The sequence below is a fragment of the Nicotiana sylvestris genome, chromosome 11 (genome assembly GCF_000393655.2).
Source record: "Nicotiana sylvestris chromosome 11, ASM39365v2, whole genome shotgun sequence".
In the NCBI taxonomy this organism is placed as follows: Eukaryota; Viridiplantae; Streptophyta; class Magnoliopsida; order Solanales; family Solanaceae; genus Nicotiana; species Nicotiana sylvestris.
The window spans coordinates 162,337,705-162,359,582 of record NC_091067.1 but is presented as its reverse complement, the minus strand read 5'-3'; the positions used below and the strand labels follow the sequence as shown (position 1 = coordinate 162,359,582).

The 21,878-nt window shown below is 38.1% G+C and overlaps 2 protein-coding genes across 3 annotated transcripts; one reads left to right on the top strand and one right to left on the bottom strand.

Moving 5' to 3' along the window:
• Positions 1-3,323: 3,323 nt before the first annotated feature.
• On the bottom strand, positions 3,324-5,428 carry LOC138881926 (uncharacterized). Its single transcript, XM_070162231.1, has 7 exons — positions 5,207-5,428; positions 4,702-5,123; positions 4,549-4,604; positions 4,385-4,467; positions 3,752-4,060; positions 3,607-3,701; positions 3,324-3,510 (listed from the first exon to the last, which is right to left on the bottom strand). Exons 1-7 carry the CDS (start codon positions 5,426-5,428, stop codon positions 3,324-3,326), a joined length of 1,374 nt encoding a protein of 457 aa, XP_070018332.1.
• A 3,033-nt stretch (positions 5,429-8,461) lies between these two features.
• On the top strand, positions 8,462-15,371 carry LOC104214412 (uncharacterized). 2 transcript variants are annotated; one of them, XM_009764073.2, is made up of 9 exons: positions 8,462-8,923; positions 9,877-9,982; positions 11,021-11,113; positions 11,206-11,401; positions 12,612-12,790; positions 13,598-13,848; positions 14,456-14,625; positions 14,756-14,931; positions 15,029-15,371. In XM_009764073.2, the coding sequence occupies exons 1-8, from the start codon at positions 8,584-8,586 to the stop codon at positions 14,921-14,923; spliced, it is 1,503 nt and encodes a 500-aa protein (XP_009762375.1). In that variant the 5' UTR covers positions 8,462-8,583; the 3' UTR covers positions 14,924-14,931; positions 15,029-15,371. The 2 variants fall into 2 exon arrangements, with proteins under 2 accessions (XP_009762375.1, XP_009762374.1); XM_009764072.2 differs by having other exon boundaries at positions 14,756-15,371.
• The last annotated feature ends 6,507 nt before the right edge of the window (positions 15,372-21,878 follow it).

Genomic DNA, 21,878 nt, shown 5'->3' with positions numbered 1-21,878 from the left:
ATTTGGTAGTTGGTCTGTAATGATGATACTATTTTCTTTCTTTATGCTTATTTTTCACTTTTGGTATGTATATGACTTCACCATTTTTTTCCCTTTTTGTTATTTTTTTATGTTGGTCTGTATATAAAGTTACTCTCTCATGTATATATTCATTCCCTCTTATATATATTCATCTAAACCCCCTATTGTACATATTTAGTTTACTTTTCGCATTTTACTTCATAGTTTTTTTTGCAATTTCCCTTAATAGTACAGCTTCTTATTTCATTTAATAGCTTTTTTTTCGGTTCGTAGCTTCTTATTTTACAAGTTTCAATGATCAATAAGCCTTTGATTTTCTTAATGCCACGGTTCTTTCCAAAGGTGGAGTTTGTGTGAACCAGGTGGCTCTTCCCAATGATGGATGACATGACAACCTTCTTAAGGGTTTGAGTCTGTTTTTGTTTTTGTTTTTGTGTAAATAGTAGTTAGTGAGCAGTGGTGCCTCAGGCAAGCTTCACTTGGGCCTAACACATTTACCTTTGACCTTATGGTTAAAAACAAATTGGTGTGTATATGATGGTGATAGTTGTGACCTTGAGACTCTTGTGTTGACTAAACAATCATCGAGTGGTTTGTTGGAACCATTTGTGTTGATCAAATCTTAGCTAAGGTTGTTGTGGGCCCCTGAATCTATTTCTTTAGCAATCCTATAGCTTGTGTAGTGAGGTATTGATTTGCAAGTCCAAGTCCCGTGCCAATGAGTCTAAAACTTGCCCTGAATATTTGTCTAGGTAAAATCCTAAGTGTAGCTCGACTTGAGAAGTGATTATAGGATCTCCTTAATCCTAATTGAGACTTGAAAAAATCCATAGCCCACCAGTGTTGATATCCATAGTCAATCCCGTTGAGCCATAGCCCTTATTCTTTCAAAAACCATGATACAAGCATTTATCTGTTCTAAAATGATCCTCTCTTGGCACCCCATCTTTCCTTAGCACAAGGCAAAAGCATACGTTTGGGAGGAGATACAAGGAATGCAAAAGTGATAAAAGGTACAAAATGAAGAAAAGGAAAGGCAAAAAGAAAAAGAAAGAAAAGCCAACAATGCAGAAGAAAGGAAGGGAGTCAATAAAAGCAAAAGATGAAAGGCGTGAAAATATTAGAAAGGAGAAAAATGATTGAAATAAACAAGAAAGAGTGACAGTGTGTCTCTCTAGCCCCTAAGGAAGAAGTAAACGACTCGAAGAGTCAAGAAAATGTGTGCTAAAATGAAGCAAATGAAGTGCTTGAGGAAAGATGAAACCTTCTTAAACCAATATATCCTACCCTGAACCAAAAGCCTTCATTACATGTCCACAAAAGTCCTATATGATCTTGAATTGAGTGAGCTTACATTAGTGGTGACTCACATAAGGGACAAACTTATGGTACTTAGAGACGGACTTGTGACCTTCCTTTGAGAGAGATGAATTTATTTTACACAATCCTCGTTCTAAGTGCCACAATCTAAAAGTGAGGTTTGCTTATGGAGAGTCGAGGAGTATGAGTTTGGGTTCCACAACGACCAACATAACAAAAAGAGTTTCCTTGATGAGTTTGGTCAACTCTTGATGCTTTTGTGTCGTACTATAGCCATGGTGCTAATAAGGTTGTGTATTATTAATAATGCATTTGAGTTGAGGGTAATTGTTAGTCCCAATTGATTCTTGATGAGGTTACTGTAGAACAGCTAAATTTTCCTTTCTTTTATCTTAAGGAGGTGGGAATTACTTTGTTTTCTTGAGGATAAGCAAAAACTTAAGTTTGGGGAAGTTGATAACTAGGGATTCTAGTTTATTTTATGCTCCTTTTTTGCTTGAGTTTTGGAATAAAAATGAGTACAAGTATTCCCAAAAGCTAACTTATTGTGCTTGCTTGTAGTGTTTGGTCAAAAAGAGACAAGAAAATCAAAAACAGCTCAAAAGGGAGTGAAACCTGCACAAGTCAAAGCTGAGTCAACTGAGCACTGACAGCGGAAAATCAATTGCGGATGCGGAGGGTCCACCACTGAGGTGGTATTGATATTACGGTCCGCGGTGGCAAGGTTCAGAGAGCTGCATTTTTGGGATTGCAAGTTACCGTTGCCCGTGGTGCTTTTGTGCAGCAGCGGAGTCTCTACCGCGGCAGCGGTCCTTTTATCGCGGTCAACGAAGGAGAGAATCAGAGAACTCATTCTGGAGCTCAAAGTGAAGACCGCGGTCCGCGCTCATATTTTGCGGTCGCGGTTGGATAAGCGCTGCAGCGGTCGTCTTTATGCTTCAAGCGGTCCTAAGCTCAAAACCAGCTAAAAATTGAAGACCGCGGTCCGCGCTTGATTTTACACGACCGCGATAGATCAAGCACTGCAGCGGTCCATTTTCTGCTGTCAGCGGTCCCTCCGTAGGGGCATTTTTGTCCGAAAAATTTAGCAGTGTATAAATACTTTTTTTTAGAAATTTAGGTCATCTTTTGTGTAGCTGAGCACGTGAACCGCCTCCTTTTGCCTTTTTGAGTAATTTTAGAGCTTGTTTAACAATTAATCTTAGACTTTTATCTTGTAATTAATTTTTGTGGCTTCTATTTCATCTCAATCTATGATTGTTTCTTTGATAATGAGTAGCTAAACCTATTAGCTAGGGTTGTGGCTCAATCCTAGTGTGGGTATTTAATGAGTCTCTTATTTTAGGGCTTAAATATTTATGGATGATTGATATTTGGTCTGATTTATACTTTAAATGTTAAATTGGTGGTTGCAAACACTGATTTGTGCCTTTTTGACTTACGCTTTTCTTGAGAAATAGAGACTAAGTCTAGGAATTTCATGCCAACAAGGAATTGGGGTGCATTCAAGAGATTGATAGCCCCAATTAAAGGGTTAAACCTAGAGATAGTAATATCCGACTTGAGCCAACTTTGCTTGCATGGTTTGAACACCCAATTGGGCTTGAGAAAGGAAATTAGGGCAAAGTCACTCAAACTACCGAGAGGTATAGAGTGAGTAGTTATGTGCATTGGCTATACCATGATCCCAACTATAACAATATTGCCCTAAGTTTTAGATCCTATTAAATACTCACCTAGGAGTAAGTCACTTTTCTAGTGCCTTTTTACCAATTTAAATAACCCTACAAAAATATCTACTTAGCTTAATTTTGTGCATCATTAGTATTAAATTATAAATAGCAAAGAAATAAAAGAACGATTGGAAGTGCAAACAATAACATCATACATTGCTAGATTAGATAGGAACCCAACTCCAAACATATCTTAGCTCCCTGTGGATTCGATCCCCACCTTTCGGGTAAAAGCTGCATCGACCGCTCTTACCACTCTATGGTGGTGTAGGGTTGGAGTCGATCAATGCTTTCTTCCAGGTTCCCCCATTTTTCTACCTGCTTCTTCAGTTCTTTTTCTCTATCAAATAGATTAGGAGCATGGTCAATGTTTCTCATGTTAGCCTGTATTTCTTTAAGTTGTTCCCTGGTATCTTTGAGCTTAGCTTGCATCCCCCTGAAGGTAGTATTACTTATTTATTTCAGTTCCTGCTTTGTTTTCTGTAGTTTTGCCCAAACCTTTTCCATCCCATCACTACTTACTGGAGTGTACCAGCATTTTTCCATCATATTTTGAAAGTCAGGATCCTCTGCCGTGTAATTATAGATTCTAAAAGGCTTTGGTCTTCTTGTTGGTTTCCTCATAATCTGGATAGATAGAGGGGTATGATATGAGAAGTAGGGATCATTATCAGTACCTCCTGAGCAGGCATTCCTAGCACCCACTTAGCATTTATCACTACCCTGTCAATCCTACTATAAACATTATTGTTCGTCCATGTGAATTCCCTACCAACATATTTCAGCTTAGTCATGCCAGTATTCTGAAGGAAGTTTCTAAAACCCCCCATTTCCATATCCTGGATTGGATTGCCATATGCTCTATCTTCACTATGCATGACTGCATTATAGTCACCATAGCTATCCATGCTCCTATAATCCATTATGTATATTTGATAGTTCATTCCATAGTGTTTTTCTTGTTTCAACAGTGTATAGCCCATATACTGTTGTAAAAAGAAGCTTATTATTTAAAGCAATGAGTTTGATCCTCCCATGAATGTATTGTACATGTATGTCTATTACTGTAAACTTAATGGCATTTGGATCACAAAGAAACCAAATTATATTCTTGTTCCCTGTTGTATAGTTAGTGTACCATTTCTACCTAGGTGCCACTTTTTTTATTACGCTTTCTGCATTTTCTTCTTTGACTCTTTGCTCAATAATAGCTATGCAACTAACCTTATTTTCTTTAATAAACAAATTCAACTCCCTTTGCTTGTAAAACTTATTCAGTCCCCTAACATTCCATGTTATTAGATTCATACTTGTGGGGGAGAGTGACGATTGTTATCAGAAATACTTCCATTGCTATTTTGACCTTCTCCTGTTTGTCCATTTTGGTTATCTCCTTCACGTATACTGAATCAATTAGTTATATGCATCCCCATGTGTCCTCCATTTGGTTGAGATGGCTTTGTTGCAGATTTACCTCTTAACTCTTTCCAGCCTTCCTCTTGTGTTTTATCATCTGTTGGGGTCTCCAACCTGGTAATTAAGCTAGTAACTGTCTTGCTTACTTGTTGGGTCTATGCAGGATTCATATCTTTTGCCTCTCTCTTTATTCTTATTTTTGACCTCTGACCCTTTGTATTGCCATTTCTGTTGTTGTGGAGGTCTACTTGTGTAGACATGCTTGATAGCCTTTATTTTTTGTTTTTCTGGTCTTTTTTCCTGGAATTCATGTCCCACATGCGAGCAAACTCCACAAAATTCAGGCTTCCAATCATACAATACAATTTGTTCAAATTGTATCCCATTTGAATCCTCTACTTGAATCACTTCAGGGAGAGATACTATTACATCCATTTCCACCAATAAGTGAGCATATGATATCCTATCAATGTTAGTAGTACAATTATCTGTATACAATGGGACTCCTAAATCACTTGCAACTTTGCTTAATATCTCACTACTCCAGCAATTGAGGGGAAGGTTTGGCAATTTTATCCACAGTGGCATAGTTTTCAAAATTTCAGCATGCAAGTTGAAATAAGGTGTCCAGATCTAGTAACAATAGGTTTGTTGTTAATAGTGTGTGGGCTAGAGTATAGAATAACATCTCTATCTTTAATGCAATTGAAACACACCAGGAAGAATCCATCATTGTGATAATACACATTTCGCTTGGCGTAAAAATTCCATTGGAAGGCAATGAACCGTTCTAGGGCAGCAATGGTTGGCGACTCACCTACCACATACAGGGTGATAACATTCCTCCATTTTTCAGTTCCTAGTTCTACATCAGCTTTCGTTAATTGTACCACCTTCTTACCATCTTTTATGATTGAAGCCACATACTTCAATGGCATGCCTCTGCCCGTAAATTTGTTCCCTCCCACAATATTAACCCATCATTTAGGTCCATTTTGGGTACCCAATTGATTTTCAGTAGTGTTCTGTCCATCAATTGGTTTCCCCAAATCCTTTGCCCTTGTTTCGACATTACTTTTTCCAGATGCTTGGTCAGATTGAGAACTCACCTTGGTTCCAACAATTCCCGCTGGGGGGGGGGGTCAGCTATTGCGATGAGGATTGTCCAACATCCCTAGTTGGAAGCTTTGGCCAGTTCTTTGTTCCTCCATTGTTGTCCATCAACTTTGTTTTTACCTCAATAGCTCCCAATTTCCTTGCAATGGCCTCAGTCGCTATTGCTTGGTTGACATTAATGGTCTTCCTTGGCCTTCCTCTGGCCATTTTCGATGACCGTGTATGTTAGAAAAGACACCTATCATGCGCCGAGAGAAAAAAGATGAGAGGAGAGAAAGTATCCCTTTCGAAAACTACTCAAATCTTCATATTAGTAAATAAAGCTCTTTCCAACAAGATCCAAAGTAATGTCTTGCAAACATATTGCTAACATCTTATTAACCTGAATTAACCCTTACTAATATAAATAATAATATTTCTAAGTAAAGTTAAAAGTATTATATCTTGTAAGAATACTACACCATAAATAAATAGCAAAAAAAGGAAAGATAATATTAAACTTTTTGCATAAAGATATATTTGTATAGGTCTATAAAATTTAGATTCATATTAAAATTTGGCTTTACACCACTAAATTTTTTGAGTCGTCGTTGCTCCTAAACTATCTTATTCACCTTTCATACTTAAACTATGTGGATATTGTTATTATCCCACCAACTATATTGTTTCCTGTTTAAAACCCTATGGATTGCCAAGTTCCAAGAAAAGTGGTTTCATTCTTTTTTCTTATTATAAATTTTTCCTACTACAGATGGTTAGACAAGGCTGCCACGTTGGAGGTTTCATCGCCTTATCTCGAGTTGATGGAACAAGAAATATAAAGACTTTTTAAGGCAGCAAAAGTGAGGGAAGTGAACCACCTGGTAAAGATGCTCCCATTGTGGTCAATGTTTCTTGTATACAGTCTTGTAGGAGATATAGCAAGCACCTTCTTTTTTTTAACAAGCTAACTACATGGATGGTCATGACAATAGTTGTATTTGTTATTGTCATGACATTCACAAGTTCAATTGTACCCAGGATAATACCTTTGCTCGATAACAGACAAAATGCACGACGCCCTTTGTTGAACAGAATTAGTCTTGAAATGTTATGTTCTGTAATATGTTGTGTTACCACTTGGAGGATTGAAGTTTAAAGGCTTCGTCATATGCAGATAAAAATGGTCGAGGTCAAAATAAAAATTTACGTTGACCCTATTACTGTTTTTGGTTAACACCACAATTTTTCTTGGTTAGCCTTATGAATGGATTTGCTCACAGTGGACTCCAAGATTTCTTTGAATCTCAAGTTTTTGAGTCGTTGAATGAGTATGGTCCAGAATCTTTGGCATTGCTAATTCTTGACTATCATATGCATCCTTATATTCAGACCCCGATTTAAGGAAGAAATAAACACAAGTCGTTTGGACAAGTATTATGAAATGTTAATAGTTCCTACCTTCCTTAACTTTTGCATCTGCTATTTGTTGATCATGAATTGGAACGGGAATCGTCAGCCTCATGATGATACCGAAGAGTTGGACAATATTGCTCAAGAATTAGAAGGTCGTATAGAAGAAGTGATAACATATGTAAAAGCTGGCTTAACACCGTGATAAGTTATACTATAACACAAGCTATATTTTTGCTATTGACTATCTTTGAAATAGTTTACGAATTACAATGTCACTTGGAATTGATTGTGTTGTTTGATTTTTTTCGTTAGGATGCATGAAATCCTTTACACAACTGCACTTTATGGTTCACAATCCATACATGTTTTTTGTTTCTGTTTCTGCAAGGATCTTCAATTACAGAGAGATGACGAAAAAAATTGAGATCTATCCAAGATGAACTAGATAAATAAACTAAGTTAATTTCAAATACATGAATTTTCTTAGTTCATGAATCAATCTTGGTTTTCAGAAATTGCTTCCCAAAACTGTAACAATTAACATATTATCAACTCAAACTATGACTGGTTTCATGAGTTCAAAGCCGTTGCTATCAGGTAGACTTTCCTGGCTCCCTATAAACTACTACACAAAAAAGTAAAAAAGAAAGTTTTCCATATAAGGTGTGTTTGGTATGAAGGAAAATATTTTCTGGAAAATGTTTTCCAATTTTCCCATGTTTGGTTGGCTTAAATGTTTTGGAAAACATTTTCCTTATCAATTCATTTTCCTCCAATTGGAGGAAAATATTTTCCTTATCAAGATAAGGAAAAACATTTTCCAAAGCTCCTTCTAAACCTTCCCCACCTTCACCAACCCACCCCACCCCCTCTCCAAAAAAGTTTTTTTTTTCAAATTTCAGTTTTTCCGTTACCACCCACCCTACTACCCCTCCATCCCCTCTCCCCCCGGCAAAAAAAAATTATTTTTTTTATAATTTAAATTTCTGTTTTTTTTGTTTTACCCCCCCCCCCCCCCGAGAAAAATTTTAAATATATTTTTTAGTTTTAATTTTATTATTTATCGGTTTAAAGGCTAGTTCAGAGGCTTTTGTGTTAGGAAGTTTACGGGTTCAGAAATTATAAAGTTTATGGGTTCGAAATTCCGCAGTTTTGAAAGTTTAGCGATTCGAAAGTTTATGAAATTTGTGGGTCCGGAAGGTTGTTGGTTTGAAAGTTTATGTCTTCGTATTTATTATATCTAACTTATTTATGAATACTCTTGAGAAGTCATTTTTCTTAATTTGCGTACCAACCACTGAAAAATAAATAAGATTACTACTTGTTTTTCAAGAAAATATTTTATTGAAAAATATTATCCATGGAAAACATTTTCATTTTCCGTTATAACAAGCACACCCCTAATCTAGTTCTATTTAAAAAAGAAGTTATTACTGAATATCCGATGTGGGAAACGTAACTGGTGGGCCCTCAGATAAATATGCTAAATATGAAAAATATTACTACTAATTACTTTCATCTTTTTCCTTTCTAAGTGTTACAAAATTTGGCGTCCTAAATTCCGACGAACAACGCCGGGAAAATGACCGGAAAATCTTCCGGCGATCTCAACCACCGCCACACTCACCTCGTTCTCAAATACGCCGTCGTTTCGAGACTCATTTTAATCTCCTTAATACTTCTCTGGCGATCACTGCTCAGCCCTTACGACACCTCCGCTTCGATAAATCCTAGCTGCCTCTCCGGTTCGGATTCCGGTTCGGCGTCGGTTTACTTCCCGCGATTAGCATCGGCGATCGAGGATAGCATTGCTTGGGATAGCGTGTACTTCGTTCGAATCGCGCAGTGTGGATATGAATATGAACAGACATATGCTTTTTTGCCTTTGCTTCCGATTTGCATTTCTTTGCTTTCGGGAACAGGTTATCTTCTTTTTTATTTATTTGAATTTTATGACGCTATTTTGTGGATTAATATTTACATATTCTATGCATGTACGCATTTTCACCGTACAGAAAATGGAGTATTAAATTGTTTTGTGTTAAATAGAAGTTGCTAATAACAAAATTAGGAGCTTTTGGACTTAAATTTTTGGGGTTTTTCCAAAAGGCAATTTGCATTTGCTTTCAAATTGAAGCATAAAAAATGTGTACTTATGGTTATTTTGGGAAAGCAAAAACTTTAAATGCTTCATAAGCTAATTGCACCAAATACTTATTGAAGTGCTTAATAGAACTATTAAAAATTACATTTTTTGAAGCACTTAAAAAAGTACTTCCTGAAAAGCAGCTGCACTCCCAAACTGGCTCTAAGAGTGACTATAGGAAATACAGGGTTGGCATTTTGTAGTATAGATAGGGGCGGATGTTGTATAGGAATACCGGCTTCATCTGAACCCAGTACTTTCCACGTGAAGCATAAACTTATGTATGAACCCATTTATAAATATATGATGGGTTCAATGCTAAGAACCTTAAAGGTTGAATCTTTCTTTAAAAAAAAAAACCTTAAAAGGTTGAACCCATAGAGTTAAAATCTTGGATCCGTCTCTGAGTATAGATATAGATAAACGCGAAATAACTGTTCTGTTGCATGTCGACAGTATATATGAGACTGTGGAAGCCAAAGGATTTGTCATTTTATAGAATAGATGTAGATAAACGTGAAATCGCTGATCTGTTACATGTCATACTTCAAAAAATGTATCTTGCTCTATAAGAATGATGCTCATCATGCAGGTACTTTTCATTTTCTCGTTTTTGGGAAAAGTGACTTTTCATTTTCTCGTTTTTGGGAAAATAAGAATGATGCTCTCGTTTTCTTCTTAATTGGTATATTTTAGATTGAAGAAGTTATGCAATGTTTGTGTTTGCAGTATTTGCCCCATTGATACCTTTTATCGGACAAAGAGCTGTTCTCGGGCTGTCTGGCTATGTGCTTAATAACTTCGCTTTTGTTTTGGCTGCTTTTTATCTTTACAGGTAATGTCCTATGCTGGATAGTTTCTTGTTTATCTGTTCAATTAATAGATGCTAAGTAAACACATATACATCTTAATAAGGTTTGCTCTTTTTATAAGCTTTATAATCCTTTATGGTTTTAAGGGATTTAAACATGTCTAAGAAACTTGCAGCTTTGCTCATTTATTTTGAGTAAGTACTACTTCTCTTTGAAAATATTCTCCTTTTTTGACTTTTTCTGATCTGTAGAGGCATTCAATGCCACTACATCTCAACTAATTTAGGAATGGGAACAGATGATTGACGCGATTGAGAGTAATCATGAGGTGTAATACTACAAAACTACACATAAATGATCTATGTTGAGTTGAGTTAGTTTTTGAACTTAAGTTACTTCTAAATTGTAAAGCAAAAGCATTTGGAAATGTAAGTGTTAAATACTTAGTATGTTACTTACCTTTCAAGTAAAAAAAGGTCCTGAATCCTTATTGTCTCTTTTCGGGGGATTACAAGACCCGATTCCCATTTCTTCGGGCGGATTAGTATTTTCTGGTAACAACCATCTGGTCACACATTTAGACTGGTTATCGTAATCAAAAGGTAAATGCGGGATCCATTTTCTACAAAAGGTAAATGTGGGATCCATTTTCTAGAATTTGCATAAAAATAGGGCAATCTCATGCTTCTATTGTGGTTTTATACATTGTCATATCTGTGGTTGAATCAGTTTTGTGGGTTTTCTTCGTAATGGCTGTCTTTAGCTCAACTTTAGTAGCACTTCTGTTGAAAATTCAACACAGTGCTCCCCGGATACTGGTTCTTGACAACAGCTTATCCTGGTGTGAGAAGATTTAGCTTATGATACCAAGAGTCATCTTTTGGAGATTCATTCTTCACTCAGTTCACACATACTACAGAAGTGATACTTACATATTCATTATGATATGTCGTATACATGCTCACATAATTCTTTGGATTCGCATTGTCTTTGGACATTTGTGAAGGAACTTATTTCCTTTATCCTAATCTGCTTATTGTATATATGTTATTGGTTCACAGGCTCTCAGTTATCATCTTGAAGGACTCGGAGGTGGCATTGAGAGCTTCTATATTGTTTTGCCTTAATCCCGCTTCCATATTTTACTCATCAATGTAATTTTTTCTTCCTTACCTTGCCTTGCCTTGCGTTGACCTCATATTACAAGGACTTGCATATGAGTATGTTCTGTGCTTCGTGTTAACAGATATACTGAGAGTATGTATGCCCTGTGTTCCATTGGAGGATTGTATTTCCTCATGAGGGGTTCAAATAACTTTGCAACCATTTGGCTTGCTCTCTCTGGATTTGCAAGGTCGAATGGAGTGCTTAATGCTGGCTATATTTGTTTCCAGACAATGCATAGGTCCTATGAAGCAGCTTTTGTTAAGAAGCATGCTTGTGTAAGTTTTGTCGTGTTTCTGTTCTTCCTTTCACCGAGAATATGTTATGATTGTTCTTAAATTGAATCTCGCTATATTAAGAAGTGCGAGAGGCTTATACTAAACTGAGCTGCATGGCTTTACTGTGAGTTCGCGGAACCATAGTTGGCACACTGCTTTCCAAGGACCTGCAGGGAGTGCTATTAAACCTAGTGTGCCATGGGTGGTAATGAAATATACTCATGGCTGATGGCTTAAGTGGGGTTGGTTTGCTTAATGGTTTATCCTTGAAAGAAAACAAGACGAGCCTATCAGGCTTTCCGGGCCATGTTTCTTAAGTAGTTACTATTATTAGTCTAACCTCAAGACGGTCAAACTCTGACACCTGGAGGCTTTTAATCTGAGATAAAAACATTGTAGAGAGGTAGAGAGTAAGGCATATCAAATTTTCACTTTTTATTGGCTAGAGGACAAAAAAGAAAGAAATTAATATTGAGATCTACACCTTATTATCTACATGCTTTTGCATTACAATAAAATAATTACTGTAGAAAAGGTCCACATTCCAAAAAGTTAATGGCACAGAAAAGTTTTTGCCCACTTTAAATCTCCCTTTATCTCCCTCAAATTGGTCTAAATTCAAAAGCCTTGCATGTCCTATTCCTCTCCTTCTCATAAATTAGTTTTCTTCTTTTGCTCTGAATTGTCTTATCACCAATATGCTTGTTATATCTATTTTTATGTAAACTTTTATGGTGGTTGAGCAAATTTGTTATGGAGTCTCATGCTCCTTATAGAACTACCTCCTTGCCATACTTTGCGGGACTATTTAACTGGAGATGGGTGTTTTAGTTGTTAGTCTGACTTTTATATTATATGGGTCTTCTTTAATGAAAGAAAACAGTTAGTTTGATAGAAACCCGGTTTAAATTTGATTAGTTAAAAAGAACATAAATTCTTCAAATTTGCGAGAGTTGTATAAATTAATTTATCAAATTAGAATCTTTTAACGTTTCCGGACTTCCCAATATAGATAAAGACACATTGGGACTAAGGGAGTATGTTAACTTTCAGTGGCTTGTGTTATAATTTCTTCTTAGTTTACATGTTTATGAACTATTAAACTGTTTGAGCGTCCATGATTCTCAGAATTTTACAAATATTGTGTTTAGCTGAAGAGAATATTTAGTCTTTTTAGATTACTCAGATTAAATCCTCCACTTGTTGCCAGGCAGCCTTGCTGGTTCTTATTTCTGGGGCTTTGCGTAGCTTGTTTATTGTTTTCCCCTTTATTGCTTTTCAAGCCTATGGGTACTTCAACATGTGTGTGGGAGGGACTTCAGATGAAATGAGGCCTTGGTGCAAGGCAAGACTTCCTTTACTCTACAACTATATTCAAAGTCATTATTGGTATGTTGATATCTTTTCTACCTTTTGAAACTCTCACTTGCCCCTTCAGCATCAAATTTGACTTGGTATATATTAGATTGTAGTTTTATCTTATGTGCTGAAACGCTGGGTGTGTGATTGTTTTCTTTTAAGACTAATACCAGAAGAATTTTCAATTATACTTCTAGACAGTCCTAATACCCTAGAATAATAATTTTGTCCTCTCCTCTCCTCAAGGTGTATACTCATCTTTGTCCCTATATTTTCTACTAATAACTTGAAAGATCCTTAAGACAGACTAACTTTAAAAACTACCTTAATCTTTCCATCACAGTCAAATCTCCCGCTTTTACCAATTTATATCAAATTCTTTTGTAATCTATCCCTTTTTTGTTAATTTTTTGTGCAGAAATTGTTAATGTATTATTTCAATTTGAACTTTTTGCGATCTATTTGAAGTGGGATGCCAATTGGGTTGGGGATCTGGTGGGCCCTACGACCAGATCAATGAACATCTCTCTAGAAAGGGATATTTCTCATGGGTGATCAATTGCAACGTGATCACCCCCCTATGTTCAGCTTTACCAAAATTTTCCACATTGTGTTGCCAGATCTTAGTCACAAAGGTTCATGTAAAGGCACATTGGTGCTTTAGTAAGGCTTCATTGTTGATTGCAGTCTCAGGCAGTTTTTTTGAGATTTTGACACAAAAAAATAAAAAGAAAAATATAGAGACTAGCTTTCGAGAGAACGCCAGTATCCTCATCTAAACCCATTACTGATTGCTGCCAAGAAGGGAGGCTGACTTTGATGTTTCTTCTGTCTCAGGGGAGTGGGTTTCTTGAGGTATTTTCAAGTAAAACAAATTCCAAACTTTGTTCTTGCGTCCCCAATATTATCTCTTGCATTTTGCACAATCATACATTATGTGAAGTTGTGGCCTGAGGTTTTTGTCTCACTTGGGTTTCGGGCATCCTCTCCAAATAAAGAACTTGCTGCTTCATCCATTCCTCTAGAGAGAAGTGCAGGACCCAAGAGTGTTGGCTTTTCAGTGGAAAACAGATCTGATGCTGGGCAAGGTATAGCTTGATACATGAATTGACATTTTGAATCATTTTCCAAAAGATGTATGCTTTTATCATGTCACAAGGTAGGGGTAAGGTCTGCGTACACACTACCCTCCCGAGACCCCATGATGTGGGATAATACTGGGTATGTTGTTGTTGTATGCTTTTATCATGTATGAAAGACAGGTTTTGGTGTTTCTGGTTACAACTCAAGATTTGTCATCATTTTCGCAGTCTACTACATGGCCACTGCTTAATTTGCTAGTTCGTAAGAGGAAAATGGTACATTGCTTATGATTGAATTTTTTTGAATGCCGTGCATTTATGGATAGAGTTCAGGTTTACTTGCCCACACTTGTAGTTCTTCTTGTAGCCATGCCTTCTTTCAAATGTTTGCTTCCCAGTTGAATTTCTAAGCTTTGATCCGTTATCTGTGGATCTCCTTGTTCATCTTGATGCACTTTGTGATGGCATGTCCATTGTTATCTGTGAATTAATGACTGCATCTCTTCCTCATATAAAAGTGATTGGCAGTATGTTTCATCATATTCCTATGGGACTTGATTTCAGAATTTTGTATTGAAACGTGAAGATAATGCTCATTTTTTACTTGTGATAGGCAACTCTCTTAGAAGGCGGAAACCAGCTGTGGGAGAAGAGAACTATGTGATACAGCCATCAGAAGATGAAGCAACAGAGAATCGAGGATTTAAACCAGTTACTATTGTTCCCTTCATTCTACACCTTGTGTTCATGGCTGCAACAGCTTTTTTTGTCATGCACGTACAGGTCAGCTGACCTCTTTCCCTCTTCTGAAGTGACGGTCATTTCTAGGAGTATATTTATCTAGCTTTCGGTATTAAATGGATGGATAACTAATATTGAACTGAATCTGACTCTCTTCTAACCATTTCGACAGGTTTCAACTCGATTCTTGTCTGCCAGCCCTCCTCTCTACTGGTTTGGCTCATATGTCATGGCATCTCATTGTCTTAGCAAGAGATGGGGATACATTATTTGGACATATTGTGCAGCTTACATATTGCTCGGCAGTTTGCTTTTCTCTAATTTCTATCCGTTCACCTGAGATGTCTGGTAACATTTCATTAACTTAAAGCTGAACTTTCTTGTTGTCTGATTCACCATAATCTGCCTCATATGTGAAGTATCACATCCGATGGCTACCATGCAGCAGCATCTTGCATTCCAGTTTTGAAGGATAAAAGTTGTAGCCTATGATGAGTAGATATATGGATACTGGTTTTGATGAAAGATGAATTGTCGAGCAGTTTGCTTTTTTCACATTTAACCCTTGAAAAGCTCCACTAACTTTTACAGTCTTTTGATATTGCTGTAACTAGAATTACTAGATTGATGGTACCTACGATGTTGCTGTCAATTTTGTTTGGCAGAATAGTTTGAGATTAAGGAGCAGTTAGACTGAGTTATTATTTACCTTGTAATAGTTGATATTGGAGCTGATTACTTATTCAAATAAAGAAGAAAGTTGATATCGGGGCTGATTGTATTACCAACCTTGTGACTTGTTGCATTCCCAGAATTTGCTTGCTTGGTTAGTCATGTATTATAGCATTGTTACTCTTTAAATTCATATCTGGCAGACCACTAAGATGATGATTATTATTATTATTATAATAATAATTATTATTATTACTATTATTATTAATATTACTATTGTTGTTGTTGTTATTTGTGTTAATGTTTACCTCGAAAAATGTGAGTAACAATTAAATGTGATTTGTGGTTTTAAAGATATGTGATTTATTTCAATACTAGTGAATATACAAGTGATATTAAGTTTAAGTAAGAAGAATTGATGAACCAAACCAGTGTTGCTAGAGCAATAAGGACCTCGAGCTCGATTTTCTTAAGGGCCTTGAGGTGAGCTAAGAGCAATAAAGTATGAACAATAAAGCTGAAGAACAATTGTTGAGCATGGTAAACAAGAAAAGCAGAGTAGAATATTCTATTGCAGTGAATAATGTATTTTTTACAAATGATTGGGGTCTCCTTTATATAGGAGGAGAAAACCTCAATACAGTACATTCCTAATTGTGGTAAAGAATTCTATTGGTACAGGTGTATAATAACCTAGTACGGACCTGTACCATTTCGTACAAATCTTATCCTTTAATTTATGTCCTGATCCACGTGTCCTTGAGAAATTCCCGCTCTTTCTTGAGTGTCTTCGAGATTGTACTACACTCGATGTAGGTCATGTCAGGCCTTCGATCTGCCTCCTCGAGGTGTGTCCCCTTCAGCCGGGTCCGACCGCTACTTCGAGTCGCCCGAACTCGGACTCATAGCCCAATTTAAGACTTCGAAATCGGGCTCCTTGATTTTGACCGTATACAGATAATCCCTACGTTTCTTAAAATGGAATGATATGAAACGATTTGGATTCCCGAAGTCCTTAGTGATGATGTCATCCCCGTGATGCAAGCGTTCGAAGTGACCGAAACGTCCCGTCGGTCCATTTCTCCAAAAACATTGAATGCATGCCAGCATTGGTCGGCCACTAGTGCCGTCGAACCGTCATTGCCCTCCTATAAATATGAGGCGATTCCTCCAAGTAACGAACTTTACTCTTTCTTCTCTCCTTTGCCATGTTCATCTCTTTCTCCAATCATCCATTTCCTCCGCCTCTTCAAGCGCCGGAAAACGCTAAGCTCTTGCCTGAAACACCACAACCCTGTGCAACCCGTATTATTTAGCTTACAATCATGGCCAAAACTTCCAAAACGGTCCCTAAAAAGGATAAAGCATCGTCTTCTTCTGCCTCCCGGCCGGCCAAATCGGTGGTGCCGCCAACACTTGAGGAAATCACCCATGGTAATTGCATTATTAAGAAAGACTTCAGTATCGAGAATCCTTCCGATGTCCCAGGCCGATGCGAACACGCATCTCGATACATTAGATTGATAATGAAGAAGCTTATCAAGGATGTCAAGAGGGATTGTCGCTGGGGAGATGAGGTTGAGGTTCAGATCCCGAGCCCTGATGAAAGCATTACTACCCACAAGGAGGGGTTTTTGAGTGTTTACACTTAGCCCTTCATGATGGGTCCCCTCGATCCGGTGTTGATCGACTTCTGCAAAATGTACGAAGTCACCCTCGGTCAGATTCACTCTTTCTTTTGGCGTATCGTGATCATGTTGCGGTATTTCTCTGAAAAGTCCAAGGGTTTGGAATTCACCCTCAACCACCTGATTCGGTTGTATCGGCCTCAGTTATTTCGAGGGCTCATCAAGCTGCAGCGCCGAACAACAAAATTCTTCTTTGCCAGTACTGATGAAACAATGATCGGGGTTGGATGAGCCGGTTCGTCAGAGTAAAGACTTCGGACGTCATCCCCGAGGATAAAATGTCATTCCTGGAGAGGTGGAACTTTAACCGTAAGTGGAGTTCGTATTCCCAGTACTTATTCATATTCTGCTTCCATATTTCATAATGTTGTTATCCTCCTTTTGGCAACCAATGCTTGGGCGCCCCCAACGGTGCCCGACCTCGAGGATTGGGTCCGAAAGTTAGTTGCCACTTCCTCCTACGATGAGCGCAAGTGGTGTGAATTATCGAAGGTCAGTGGGAGACCAAGAACCACGGTAAGTGTCTTTCAACAGTTTCAACCGCCTTTCATACATTGGCATCATTTTATTCACGTTCACCTGTGCAGGCCTCGGCTATGCATCTGAAATGAGGCCGGCTCCAATCGGGGAAAAAGCCAAGCCTTCAAATCCAAAGTCCGTGAAGGACAACAAAAGAAAAAGGGTTTCGAAGCCCGAAGATCCTCAAAACAAGAAAACCCCCACTCGAAGGCTGCGGAAAAGATTTGCTCAAACGGGCGCAGATTCGGCCCATGACTCCCCGGATGATGAAGAGTCGGCGTTGGTGACTCGAACCAAGAAGCCAGTCAAGGCTGCCAAGCCTTCCGAACCGGAAACCTCATCCTATGGTGAGGATGCCCCGAAGGAAGAAACAGGCCAGGCCCCTGTGTCCCCAGAGGTTGAGATTGTCCCTCCGTCTTCAACAACTATACCAGAGGGGGTAAATGCTGAGACCCCTAACGGTAATGAGAATGCCCCGAGTGAAGAGCTCGGGGCCGCGACAACGGGTCACTCCCTTTCATTGCCAACCTTTTTCGAGGGGGCAATCGATGAAGCCAATGCTCTGCGCATGCCCGATTCGAATTAGGTCGTCGAGGACAATCTTTTCCAAGGTTTCTACGCTGGGATTGAGGATGTCGATGACCTGAATAATGCGTCCACTATCTTTGAGGAGGCTCAACATCTCCTTTCCCAAGTAAGTACTTACCTTTAGTATTGCAAATTTTTTCATTCTTTTCTTTTGATTGATATGTCTCCATTTCATGTATAGGCCGCCGCAAAGTTTAGAGCTGAGCTGAGCCAATGTGAGGCCGAGCTCAAGAAAGTTTCGGGCGAAGAGAAATCCCTGAGGCTCCTCTATAGCCAGAAGGAAGAGGAGCTTAAGGATCTCCGAACCGCATTGGCCAAAGCTCAAAAAAGCGAGTCCGAGCTAAATTAGCAGGTAACTTCGATTTTAACAGAGTACGGCCTTCTTGGCCCTGCTTCGGAGGCTAATACTTCGATATCTCAGCTGCAGCAAAAGCTAGATATGATTGGGCAGCTCCAGGGTAAGGTAGATCAAGTTCGGGCTGATTGTCATCAGTGGAAGAAGAACATGGATCAACTTGTTGCCGATAAGGAAGATATTGCGGCCTAACTGGCCTCGGCTGAAGCTCAGCTCCGAGGTGTTGAAGCGAAGGGTTTGGCTCAAGCCAAGAAAATCGAGGGGTTGGAGGCCGAGCTGGCTAAAGCCCGGGCCGAAGCTGCACATGTTAAGGCTGAAGTTGTACAGGCTAAGGCCGAAGCCGAGAAAACGAAGGTTGCGGCTGACAAATCCATTGCTATATACACGAGGGAAGCAGATGATAGGCTATAATTATGTATTTTAGTCGCTTATTACACTCTAATTTACTGCACTTTAATTGAGTTTGAGCTTTAATCGCTAGTGTTTTGCACTAATGGTGTGTTTTATGCCTTATAGGAGTGATTCCGAGCTATGTAGATATTATGGAATGAATTCAAGTGATTTGGAGCTTTGAAGTCTGAGTAAAAGCCCAAGGAATTAAGCCAGGATCGTGTTCGGGGATCAACGGATGATAGTTAGAACGAACGAAAAATCGAGTAGGCATATTGTGCACTGTCTAGTAAAATACACATAACGTTTTTCTCAGAACTCCATTTGGGCTATATAATATATGGTTTGAAAGATAACTCAAAGGGCTACAATTTTCATGCTTTACGTTTTTCCAAATTCCAAACGGAACAGGGTTAAAAATGCGGTCGAAACCACGACTGCGGACCTGGATGCGGACTGAGGCAGTGCACTGGGAAAATACCGCGCCTGGACAGCGACCGCGAGCGACCAGACCTGAAAATTGTCCTTTTTCGCATAGAAGAAGGTATAATTGTTTGGGCCCGACCCTACTTGGTATATATACATGGAAAAATGGTATTTTGAGGAGGTTGGATAGATTTTTGACACATATTCGACCTAAGGAGGCAGAGACACAATAGGAGCAAGACGAGAAATTCTTCTACGAGTTTTTCCTTTCTCTTCCTATTTTTTTCATTGTTGGTTATGACTTTTAGTATTGTAGTTTTACATACTATTATGAATAGCTAATTTGTTATCTAGGGTTTTGATGGAACTTTTTGTAGGATAAATTCTTATTATGTTTTTATATAATTGAGCCGTTAGATTTCTCTACTTGCTCAACTACGTGTTTATTGTTGTTGATTGAATGGTCATTGATTGACTGTGCCTATTTATTATGTGTTGCTTGAGAAAGGATGCATATTTAGGTGGTTGTTGAATAACGTCACTCATAACGTATGTGAGAAATCAATACAGCGGGTTTAAAGGCAGGTTTAGAAATAACAAAGCATTCACGTGGTCATAGTGAGCGGTTAGATAAAGCCAACTAGCGTAGTTCAAGAGAATATGTCTAGTAAATTATTGTAGTTGTTCGAGAGAGAATTACGGCACCTGAAGTGCTCACGATTAGTAGAGAATAGATTGGTAAAATTGTAGGGAACATATCTAGAAGGATTCCGACAATTAGGGAAATCATAACTCTAGACCTCCTTAATTTAGTCTCCAGCCCTTTGTCTCGTTAATTGATAATTTTACTACTTCCTAGTATTTGCTAGTTAATTAGTTAGAAATATAATTTTCAATCTTTATAATTTAGAAAATTATTCAACCTTGTCTTTCTAGTGATATTAAACAGATATAGTTAAGCCTTAGTTCTCTGTGGGATTCGACTCCGTACTTTTAGATCGCATTATATTTGCAGCGATCGCTAATCCTTTTTAGGACTAGAGTTGGGCGTGACCATATTTTGGCGCCGTTGCCGGAGAACGAACGGTGTAGTTGTAGCTGTATATATCGCTAGGGTTCAAGTTTGAACTTTTATTTTGTTTTGTTTTGTTTTTTTTATAACTGTTGATTTGAGAAACATGACATCTTGGAATTATGAGAATTTAGGTGTAGATAATTCTACTATTGATCTCCATACATATTGTGAAGGAAACCACCCGTGGCAAAATTTTCAAAACGTTCCTGAGAGCGAGTTATGTGCACCAACTCAATCTTATTTGTGGAATGTGTGTGATGTGTGTGGTGGTAAAAATGGTCACTTTTATGGTTGCGCTTATATTTCTTATCTTCCCCCAACCCCTTACTATGATGGTTCTACCTTTTCTTGTGAAGTTAACAGGAATAAAGAACCTGGTGATGCAGACCTGAAGGAGATCAATAATATGTTAAAGTGTCTTCTGAAACAAAATAATGAAAAACAATTGCAGATAGAAAGGCACGAGGCAACTATTCGCAAGTTGGAGGCTCAATTGAGTCGAGTGGTTGGAGCTTTTAATGCTCAACAAGCCAATATTGAGGATAGTAGCCAAGAAGAGCATGATTTTGAGGTGTTAATTGGGGAGGTCAGAGTAGAACATCAACAACCTAGCCAACTAAAATTTGAGGATGACAATGTTGAAGAAGTGAGACTAGAGTCAGCTGAGGACTTTGAGGATATAAGTTTTGTTGACTCTAGCATCATTGATGTTGAGGATGTTGAAAGTCCTGAAGTTCATGTGTTTGACCGCATTGGTCCACACTCCAAGCGTTTTTTCACATTATGTTTGGATGATGATATGGAAATAGAGTCATTCGAACCAATTGAAGAGTCAAGGAATGAGGAACAAGGTGCATATATTCTAGAATTCTTCTTGCCAGAAAGTCAGGATTACATACCTCATACAAAAGCCAAGGAGTGCAGAATATTACATTATTTCCTTGGGCCAGTTAGATTCGTTCCGCCGCCCCATGACCATAATCATAAGCTTGAATCAAAACTTGGCGTTCAATTCATAATCTCGAGGTAGAGACAAAAAGTGATTCATGTCGTGCCGCGACGTTAAATCAAGCGCTTGTTGGGAGGCAACCCAACTTTACTGCTTTTTTATTTTATTTTATTGTATTATTTTTGTAGTGTCAATTTTTTATCTTCTAGGAACATGGAAAGCAAAGATATTGAAAGGATGCAATAGCAAACCAAATGGTTGGAACTAAGTGTGAGGTACCCGCACGAAAGACCAAGCTTGGGAGAAGTCTGAGTACCCCATGAGCTGTTAGTGCTTCGGCCTTTGACCTACTAAGGAGTCTCTTTTACCCTTTTATTAGTTATGGTGTGCATTGGGGACAATGCACAATTTTAAGTGTGGGATGAGAAGATTGTCTGGGTGACTTTCTATGCTATTTTAGTTGTGTTAGTTTAATTGATTTTTTTTTTTAGAAAAACGAAAAAAAATAAAGATTGGACTTTTCCCGAAGATGGATCTATTAGACAATTTTCTTGTGGGATTTAAGTCTAAAGAAAAAGACAAAAAGATATTCTTTTTAGGTAGTGTAATAATTCCCCTTTGATTTTTTTTGTG